The sequence below is a fragment of the Sebastes umbrosus genome, chromosome 1 (genome assembly GCF_015220745.1).
Source record: "Sebastes umbrosus isolate fSebUmb1 chromosome 1, fSebUmb1.pri, whole genome shotgun sequence".
Lineage (NCBI taxonomy): Eukaryota > Metazoa > Chordata > Actinopteri > Perciformes > Sebastidae > Sebastes > Sebastes umbrosus.
Window position 1 is genome coordinate 14,686,843 of NC_051269.1, and position 11,044 is coordinate 14,697,886.

Sequence of the window (11,044 nt, forward strand, 5' to 3'; positions counted from 1 at the left end):
AAAACTAAGGAATCCATTGGTACCAACCATGTCATACTAGATTGTCGGAGGAGGAGGTTAAATAACGCTCCAGACAAAAGGAAAAACTGTCATGTTCATTTTCAAAGGGGTCCCTTGACCTCTGACCTCCAGATATGTGAATGTAAATGGGTTCTATGGGTACCCACGAGTCTCCCCTTTACAGACATGCCCACTTTAGGATAATCACATGCAGTTTGGGGCAAGTCATAGTCAAGTCAGCACACTGACACACTGACAGCTGTTGTTGCCTGTTGGACTGCAGTTTGCCATGTTATGATTTGAGCATATTTTTTTATACTAAATGCAGTACCTGTGAGGGTTTCTGGACAATATTTGTCAGTGTTTTGTGTTGTTAATTGATTTCCAGCAATAAATATAAACATACATTTGCATAAAGCAGCATATTTGTCCACTCCCATGTTGATAAGAGTATTACATTCTTGGCAAATCTCCCTTTAAGGTACATTTTGAACAGATAAAAAACGTGCAATTAATTTGAGATTAATCATGGACAATCTTGCGATTAATCGCAATTAAATGTTTTAATTGATTGACAGCCCTAGTTCATTTCACAGTAGATTTTTTTTCCAATCAGTGTGATGTTGTTGCTTCTGTAGCTCAAAATGTAAAACCAGTCACCTCCTGTGCAGTACCAGAGATCCCTGGCTTTCCTCTCCATGTGCCATCCATCTATCACAGACTGAGGAAAATATTCTTCTTATTTCTTGCTGCTGTTATTATTATTATTATTATTATTATAGATTAATCTCTGTTATTTTGCTGTTGCTGCTCCTTGACTCTGGAACAGGTTCCCACAAGGGTCCAAATTAGTGCTCACTTTTAAAAAAGAATCATAAAAACCATTTGTTTTCTTTGGATTTTTATATCTTTAAATGTTGCGTACTGTCTTCTCTGTCCACTTTATTCCCCCGTCTCTTTTCTCCTCCTGTAAAGCTCTTTGTAAATTCTGCTTTGACAAGTTCTTGCTTGAATCTCTGATAGAAACTTTCAGCAAAGCGTGCCTCCTTTAACATACCGGTTCACCTCCTTTAACTGCTACTTAGATATAGCTATTGTACCCCCAGGATAAACTGCCAGTAGTTAACCACAGAATAAACAACTGCTGGTGAGTACGGAGTCCCCGAAGTCCCAACACTTTTTTTTTTTTTTAATGCTAAAACTCACAGAATAACCTATTTGGACAGATAATAATGCACTATACTCATTTTTAACAGTCTCTTCTGCACTACATTCAATTTTTTAATAGTCCTGTATCACAGCTGTTACCCTGCACTATATTCAGTTTTAACAGTTTTATTCATCTCCTTGTATTTTTTTTATATCTGGTACAATTTGTTTTCTTTGTACTTTGCACTACTAACTTTTTTCCTGCCTTTTTACTAATATGTTTTACACTATGGAACTGTGATGCTGGAAACTTGAATTTCCCTCGGGATCAATAAAGTTTCTATCTATCTATCTATCTATCTATCTATTTATCTATCTATATATCTATCTATCTATCTATCTATCTATTGTTTGAATTAATTAATAAAATGCAGGAAAGTTGGCTTAGTTCCTGACCATTTTTTCTTCTTCAAATATGATTGCTTTATGCAAATATCTCTATCAATGTAACATCTTATTCCCTCCAGCTATAACCTCTTCAGCATGTGAGTGTCACTTTGCATAAGAACACATGGAACGTTCCTTTACGGCATCACGTTCTGTCGTTACGTCAGCTGGCCGATCAGCGTTACGTCAGAGGGAACAGCAGAAGAACAAGATGGAGGAGTATGCCAGAGAACCATGGTGAGTCTTATAAACCACATAAATCATCATTTTCACCCCGTGTTTTACCAAGTCCTCTCTTTAAAGTAGCTACCACTGTGAGTGTGTATAACTATATGTAAGTTACAGCATGTGGTTTAACAGGAAACAGCTCTAATCCGGCTAGTTAACCTGTCGTTAGCATCGATGCTAACTCTACATAGAGATGTAATGGCGGTGCGAGCTAGCATCAGACCATCCATGCTAACTCACGTTGTTAGTGTGTGACCTTGTAGCTTTACTCGCCCACATGGCATTACCTTGAGTTCATTGAGTCCAGTCACAGAGTGGATAAGGTGATATATAATATACAGTGAGTGTCAATGCTCCAAAGGGGCGTTTTAATCTGTTCAGTGTCTCAGTTAATGTTGCTTTAGCATGTGGGTGAGCTAGCTGAGTTAGCCACCTGTGTGCTAACATCTGTTCTAGTGTTGCACAACAGCTGCAGAGAGGAGACCTGGAGACTCCAGTTCATCCTGAAACAGCAGTAGATGACATTGACTGTGTCGTTGTGGAGTCAAGATCATTTATTTTGCCAGTGTTTAGCATTAGTGGTTTATACCCATGGTGTGGTATCATACAGTTTCAGTGATCACCAGACCAGCTGGTACATGGTGCAACAACCAGGCAATAAAAACATCTTCTAGAAAGGACTTTATGCACTGCTTTTATTTAGCCTGCAGCTTTAATGTAACAAGTAGCTTTTTAAAATAAATTAAAATGTAACTATTCTCAATTTACTTTGCTTTTTTAATTGTTGAGTGTGTGCTCATTATGTGGTGGTGACTTAAAGGTCCTATATTATAAAAAAGTGAGATTTTCATGTTTCTTTTATTATAAAGCAGGCTTAAGTCCTATATAAATACTGTGAAAGTATCGAAACACTCAATCCACAGGGAAATACACACAGCCCGTATTCAGAAACTCTGCATTTGAAACAAGCTGTCAGGATTTCTGCCCATTCGTGATGTCACAAATATACAATATTTAAACCCTTGACACATTTTTAAACGTAAACATTCTAAATGTGTCCCAGTTTATTCCTGGTTGCAGTGTATATGAATGTCATCAGCTGACAGGAAGTACACATTGACGCCTAGCAATGCAATTATGTTGCAATTCTGTCAAAATGCGCTAAAATGGAGCATTTCAGACAGAGGGTAAATACAGGTATATACATGCAGACAGTATGAGGAAAATAAAGTTTTTTTTTAACATTACAGCATTTAAACATGTTCTAGTAGAAACACAAAATACAAGTATGAACCTGAAAATTAACATAATATGGGACCTTTAAGACATCAAATTTAAGGTCAGAAAGAGTAATAGGAAGAGATGCCTTTTAAACTAAGTAAACGGCGAGGACAGATATCCTGTAGTTAGTTATCTGTTTGTTTATTGAGTGTAACTGTGATATAATCATATTGTTATAAAAAATCCTTTGTCCAAATTAAACGATACAAGTAAACTGTATAACTTTTTTTCCTTATTAACAATAATAAGAGAGTGCTTGTTTCTCTACAATAACCCTTGGCTTCCAATCCGTACTCCTGAGGCATATCAAGACTAAACCTGCAATCAGAGATCTATGGGATCGTGATATTGGAACATGTCAGTGCATTTACATACTATGTACTGTACATTCTCACAATGGCTGTCTTGTGCTTTTAGCCCCTGGAGGATCGTGGACGATTGTGGGGGAGCCTTCACCATGGGAGCTATTGGAGGAGGAATATTTCAGGCAGTGAAAGGCTTCAGAAATTCACCCTCGGTAAGTTCAGTCATATAGCTTAACACTGTTCTTTGCTTTATTGTCTCAATCAAATACAACAATTATGACTTCGCTATTCAGATCATATGACATGGGACTGGTTTGACATTTGGTCAGAGCATGCATGTGTCAGATGATTAACGGCACATCCAACTCTCTGTAGATGTCATTGTTTTAGCAGCTTTATTGTATGATAACATTTACATGATTTGATCAGTGTACTAAATAATCAATGACTTTTATCGACCTCTGTTGTCAGCCAAAGTGGTGGCACATTTTCTGCCCTTCGACTTCACTTGGAACTATAGTAAAACTAAAACATATTAGGTTTTATACTAATAACAAGTTACGACAATAAGAGGAAATGCAATGTTAAAAGGCTTGATGTTAAAACACAAATTCACATAAGAAACAACAAGAACAGTAAAATGAATGGCATTTAAATTAAAACCAAGATTGTGTTTTTTATAAATTAATGTTTTTTTTCCAGGCCAATGAGCTTCTAACCCTTTTTTGCTGAAGATATATTATAGATTAGTATCACACATAGGAATATAGCTAGTATTTTGGTATATAGCATAATTTGAAATAATATATGCACAGGCCTCAACAACTATGGCTTCTACCAGTGATTTTAATACACTTCAGGTCCGCTGTGGTTGTTACAATCACTCAACCACAGACGTGTCCTGCACATGCACTAATATTATGTTACCACAGTCTGTGTTTGTCTTAAACAGAAAAATGGCTTTTTAACACAGGTGAAATTGGAATATACAGAGTACATATTTAAAAGATATCTGTTTATTTGGTGTAACACGTTTCTAAACTCTAGCAGTGTGGTATCCTCTCAGCGATTTCAGTGACACTACAAGGGAACTTGCTTTTTTCATGCCTTAAATTGTTATAATCTGCAGTTTTGGCATTCATCAAGAATGTAGATACATCCTGAGTTGACAAGGACTTTCCATTGAGCTGTGTTTTGTTTTGCTTTCTCTTGTAGGGAATGAGCCACAGAATGAGAGGTAGCATGACTGCCATCAAGACCAGAGCCCCACAGCTTGGAGGTGAGGACAACTGCTGAATTTAAATAGTATCTACCTGAAAGTGAAAAAACTTATAATTAGTATCAAACATTCACTCTCTGTTTTCTCCTTTGCAAAGAACAAGGGCTGTAATCAGCTTGGTATCATGTTGATGACTGTTCAAGCCTACAGGTGTTGAGTATTTGATACTAAAGAAATACATTTTGGGTCAGGTATAACTCACAATGATGGCAAAATAGCCCTAACAAAGTGCGAAGCATCGCCTATAACTGTGTCTTATTGAACTTATGTGAATCTTTCTTGGGTTGCAGGAAGCTTTGCAGTATGGGGCGGCCTCTTCTCCATGATTGACTGTGGTTTAGTAAAAGTACGAGGGAAGGAGGATCCCTGGAACTCAATCACAAGTGGGGCCATGACGGGAGCTATCCTAGCTGCAAGAAGTGAGTAAGATTAGAAGACGCTGGCAGTTAACAGTCAACAGATGGCACATTCATGCAAAAGGCAATCAGGGTTGTTGCTGTTGTACACTGAACACAGTTTATAAGTAAACCTACTGAATTATCAAAACTACAGAGTGTGCAAAGAGGTATCGGTGAGATTATTCAATGGCTGCAGTTTAGGAAAGAGTGGATATGTGTTTGCTTTAGGGTTTGGCGATATGTTAAAAGTTTTCCAACCGGCCGGCATCAGCCCAACAACCGGCGATTGCCGATATATTCACGCAGGTGTGTGCGGCGCGCCCCGCCAGCACTGCTTACACTACACACTGTTTTTCCCTGCTGTCTCTGAGCAGCTGCTTGCTGAGCAGCAGCTCTCACTTGTTCTTCGGGTCCACTCAAGGTCCATCTCCCGGAGCTGTCATACGCTCTCCTCGCGGCGATCTCCTGGTGGCGGGGAGGACGAAACGAATATACTAGTCGTTTTCTTGTTTCTGTCACTTGATTTAATCCAATAAACAAATAATCAAACTTTACACAAACCGTACAGCCGGCGCCACACATGATTATAAGATAGCAGTGTTATTTTGACCGGCTCTCTTTAGAGTTTCAGCAGAATCTTGCGGATTCTTGCCCTGCTGTTAGTCAGTAGTTTGGCCTGTTTGCAGTATTTAAACTGGCAATATGAAGATTAATCTCATTGAATAAGAGTAACGGGAGTTGTCCAGTATTGAGACTGTGCTGCATGTGAGGACATATACTGTATACCATATTGATTCATTTGGGTTAAGTTCTAATTAGACCCTACACACCTATTATCTACTCACACAGGTGTTTTCACTTTTTTTGTCTGATTAAAACTCTTCTCAGGACTCTGGGAGTACACAGATCAGAATTGTTGACATCTTTTTCACTGTCCTGTTCATTTGTTGCACTTGCTGAGGCAGGAAAACACCTTATCAGTACATGGACTTTGGTGGCCTTGTCTAATTCCCAGCAAGGCTCCACCTAAATTAAATACATATTTATTACACATTACATTTGTGTGTTTAAAAAGTGATCAAAATCGAACAGGGGGTGATCTTTAGTATACAGTAACATCTCAACTTCCTCATTTAATCTACTTCTTATGTGTTGTTATGTCTTATCTATGTTAATATATGAATATTTCTTGTTCCTAGACGGACCAGTAGCCATGGTAGGCTCTGCAGCCATGGGAGGTATCCTGCTGGCATTGATAGAGGGTGCTGGAATCTTGCTCACTAGGTTCGCCTCTTCACAGTTCCCCACTGGTGAGTAATACTTCTGATATTAGATGTTTGTGTCTTTGAATGATTGAAGGAGACATAAAGGATACTGTATAGACAGAGAATACAGCTTGTATGTAATAAATGTACCTCCTTTACACCAGCTATTAAAACCTAAAGATCAGAGCTCAGTGAGTCAGCCAGGTATAAATGCCTCCCGTAGCTGTGAAAGATGACCTCTGCTGTGGCAAAGAAAAAGTACCGGCTGTAACAGCAATTTCACCTCTGGTTTCCATGCACCTGCTTGTAGTTTGTCTTTGTTGACTTAACTGTAGACACATTAGTCACCTCTCCACCTGCTGGCGTGCTTTACAGAAAAAAAACGCATCCAATCCCAATGCATAACAATATTAATACCAGCTGTAATACATGTGTGATATACTGAATATCTATTTTTTTACAAGCTGAGTAAAAGTTTTTAGCTTAACCGCCTTATATTTTCAGTTTAACCAGTGGGTTTTAAGATGTTTTTTTTTTTATGCAAGACATTTAAACATATAGCAGGAAAAGCACAGGTGTAATCATTAACATTAATAACGAGTGTGTTCTATCTAGGACAGCGAGACATCGTTAATGTTATTAGTTACACCTTTGCATGTTCTGCTGCAACAAGTCAAAATGTCTGCTGTGAAAGAGGTTTGTTCATTTCCAATAACGTGTCCCAAATTGTTTACTGAGACAGTGAGTGTTGTTCTAAAGATTAAAATATATATTTTTTGTTTTCTGATGTTCATGGAGCTCTTTCAGCACTACCACCTACAATTTGTTGTTTTTCGTTTTCCAGCTATGAGCAGCTCCTCCATATCCACTGTCCCTCACATGTGGGGGACAATAGTTAACGTCAACATCATACTCAAAACTCAAGTGTTTGCATGCGTACTCACTTCTTCGAGTATACTCAATTGTATAACTCTTTTTTTCCTATATCAAAAAAAATTGATCCACACAAAATTAATCAATTCTGATAACTAATAAAAAGTAATTTTTAAAGCAAATATTCTAAAAAATCACAGGTTCTAGCTGGTTATAATGTGTGTTATTGCTGTGATAGCAAACTGAATGTATTTGGGCTTTGGACTGTTGTCTGGACAATTTACTACTTGGGTCTCATGATGGACATTTTTCACTATTTTCTGATTGGTTTTATGCACTAAGGGAAAATACTCTGCAGATTTATTGATAAAAAGCATAAACCTTCGTTGCAGCGCTACACAATATAGTAAAAATCTGCTTCGAATTAGTATGTGATATGAAATTGATACTCCGCTCAGGTGTAAATTATAGTATTGCCTACTTAGTTAACTGCTAACAGCTGTTCTCACTCTGAAGTTGACTTCTTCTGTCTCTCCAGGGCCCCAGTTTGCAGAGGAACCAGCTCCTGCTCCCATGCCCTCACCTCCCTTTGGAGACTACAGACAATACCAGTGAGAGGACTCCCCCACCTCTTATCCTCTAGGCCTTTTTGAATTCCTTGCTGAAGTTACAAAGAAGAAGAAGAAGAAGAAGAGATGGAGATGTAAAATACCATACATCAAACAATAGCAACTGCACCCAACTTTATGGACTGTGTCAGAGAAGTGAAGGACAAAATACATCTTCATTCTCCTTCTTACAGGAGCCATGTACAGATCTGCCTTTTGCCATTCTCAGCCTTGTCTTGTGCATCTGTTTCACCTTTACATTGGTTAAATTCGGACACGTGGTGAGATTTGTTTGTTTGTGGGGACGAGGTGTGCTTTTCTGTTTTGTTCATAAACAGTATGTACTGCATGTAGCCCAACAAGTGGGAGGTCAAGACTGACGAGCTCTGGACAGTGTTAAAACTCGCAAAAACACGTCACACATGAAACATCATTAATTATAAGTATGGTATACTTATGTGTATATACAGTAAAGGATTTCTGCTTGTATTCACTTTAGTCTTTATTTGCCTTACATTTTGTCCCCTGCTTGGGCTGGCCACTGACATTTGGCTGGCCTTTTTCTTTCTATTTGATTTTAATAAGGGTTATGAAGGCAAACAACCAATCAGACACCATGCTATTCCTGGTTTGTTTTAAAGTGATTTATTTATTGTAGATTGTAAAGAGTTGTACCAGATTGTCCTATTTTATGTGACAGTGCTTTTACATTCAACACAAAGGTGTGGAAAAATGACAAAGGATGGCTTAGGCAGTAAAAATGAATGGAGAAACTCGAGCAAGGGATCGATCCATACTGTATGAAATCTGTATGATAGACTATGGTACAATAAAGAAATAAGTTGTTAAGTGTGTGTTGAATAGTGTATACCATTAGTTCTGGTCTGGCTTGTGAAAAGCAGATAATGAACGAGGATGTCAATACTGTACTTTTACTACAATCACCCATAATGCATGCTGCCTGGGCAGGACTGCTCGTTCCCCACTAGAGGGTAGTCCTCACAAGCATATACAGACCAGACCAAAATTGTGTAACTGACTCTTTTAGGATGTGTTTACAAAAGCCGCATAAGGGAACACTTTCCTCTCACATTCTTGCACGTTTGTGTCACATACACACCCACGCACACGCACACCTCTGTTATCTGTTTGAAGTTCACTCTGTGTGTGACAGGTGAAGGACACTGGTGGGTGATGCAACTTCAACGTCACCAGTTTGCTGATGTGGGGTCAGGGATTGTTTATTTCATGGCAGAGCTTTACACTTGGGACTTTAGTAGAGTATAAGTCACAAAAATAAAAAAAAATTAAACGAGATTTGACTGCAAAATCAAGTCCCAATATTTTAACCAGAAAAAGAAATCCAGAAAAATAAAGAATAAATGCAGTAAGACATACATCTCGGATACTTGATTGTAAGGTCAGGTACTGCAACTAACCGTTAAAAGACTTTATCGATTAGTATTGTTTGAATAATCAAGTAATCATTTAGTCTTTAAAATGTCAAAAAATTGAGAAAAACGCACATTGTTTCCCAATTGGCAATTTCATCTTGACAGTGCTTGTTTTGTGCAACCAACACTTCAAAACTAAAATGCAAAAATATTCAGTATGCCATCATAGTGGACCATCATATATTCATATTTGAGGAACTAAAACCAATTATTTCTGGCATTTTTACTTAAAAATAATCAAACAATCAATCGATGATACAAATCCCTGCCATTTAATCTTCTATTGGTAGACTAGTTGATTAATTGACCCAATTGTGTCACTTCTAAGTAGGTCCATACATTCAAAGAACTTCAAGTATATAATAAACACTAACTTTGAAAGGAAACTGTTCAAAGGGTTTTCGCCATTTTAAAGATCAGTATTCAGAGACCTTATGTGAAGACTTTGAGATTGACATGAAAGTTTCGTATAAAGACTTGATTTGGACTTGCTCTCATGGACTTGAGACTTGATTTGAGACATTTGGACCGGCCCCAAACGATTCAACTAATCTGACATGCTTAAATATCTAAATTTATCAAACCAACACTTCAAAAATAATTAATATGCTATCATAGAGGTCTAAAGAACACAAAGTTGATTAATTTTCTGTTGATCGACTATTTTTAAACCAAATATTAATAGACAAATCTTTGAATCTGTATTTAAACCAAATATTAACAGCTTTTAAAGGAAAATTGTGAAATGGTGTGTCTGTGTGAAACCTGTAATTGACTAGAAAGTTGCTTATGTCTTCACCTGGACTTGCCCCCAAGGATTTGAGACTTGATATGACAAAATAATAACTAAAAAACGAAGACAAAACAGCAAATATTCACATTTGAGAGGAACCTATGACTTTTTGGGCATCTTTTTGCAGTTAGTGGATCATTAAAGTCTATACATTTTCTGTCGGTCTATCTACTATTTGATTGATGGACAAATCTTTTCAGCCCTAATTGCCCGAAAACAATAATAACAGCTTTTAAAGGAAAATGTTGAAATAGTGTCTACTAGTCTGTGTGAAACCCGAAATTGACTAGAAAGTTGCTTTATTTATGACTTGTGACTTCACAAGGACTTGTCCTCAATTACTTAAGACTTGATTTTAACTTGATCAAAAAAAAAACAACAAAAAAAACAGCTCTTATTCATTGAATATGTAGTTTTAACCATCTTGGGTAATGCAATGATGATCAGTGATATCACTTCACATACAAAAAATACTTTTTCTTTTAGTATTTTTTTGCATTTTGAAAGGAATAAAGTAACTCATCATTGAAGAATGTGCAATGTTTTACAACTCAACTGGATGAATTGTGTTTGCAATGTATTATTAGTAATAATGAATAAAAAACAGTGTGTGTGTGTATTTCTCCTGTCTCTCATCATCACCGTGCAGCCCCGTTATCATACATTTTCTGTAGATCTATCTACTATTTGATTGATGGACAAATCTTTTCAGCTCTATAAGCAAAAAAAAACCCCAATATTAACAGCTTTTAAAGGAAAATGTTGAAATAATGTCTAGTCTGTGTGAAACCTGAAATTGACTAGAAAGTTGCTTTATGACTTGTGACTTCACAAGGACTTGTCCTCAATGACTTGAGACTTGATTTTGACTTGAACAAAATAAAAAAAAAACAGCTCTTATTCATTGACTATGTAGTTTTAATCATTTAATCATTTTTTTGTATTGTTTAAAATACAACTCAAC

General features: G+C 37.1%; 1 protein-coding gene across 1 annotated transcript; it reads left to right on the forward strand.

Moving 5' to 3' along the window:
- Positions 1 to 1,678: 1,678 nt before the first annotated feature.
- timm17a (translocase of inner mitochondrial membrane 17 homolog A (yeast)) lies at positions 1,679 to 8,682 on the forward strand. The gene is made up of 6 exons (XM_037770616.1): positions 1,679 to 1,833; positions 3,523 to 3,622; positions 4,626 to 4,689; positions 4,980 to 5,108; positions 6,287 to 6,397; positions 7,764 to 8,682. The coding sequence occupies exons 1-6, from the start codon at positions 1,721 to 1,723 to the stop codon at positions 7,838 to 7,840; spliced, it is 594 nt and encodes a 197-aa protein (XP_037626544.1). The 5' UTR covers positions 1,679 to 1,720; the 3' UTR covers positions 7,841 to 8,682.
- Positions 8,683 to 11,044: the final 2,362 nt, after the last annotated feature.

Bases quoted from the DNA above. Each gene is read 5' to 3' on its own strand.
- timm17a (XM_037770616.1), top strand. From the start codon at position 1,721: ATGGAACGTTCCTTTACGGCATCACGTTCTGTCGTTACGTCAGCTGGC. The intron at 1,834-3,522 runs GTGAGTCTTATA...TTGTGCTTTTAG, and splicing joins GAGTATGCCAGAGAACCATG to CCCCTGGAGGATCGTGGACG. The intron at 4,690-4,979 runs GTGAGGACAACT...CTTGGGTTGCAG, and splicing joins CAGAGCCCCACAGCTTGGAG to GAAGCTTTGCAGTATGGGGC.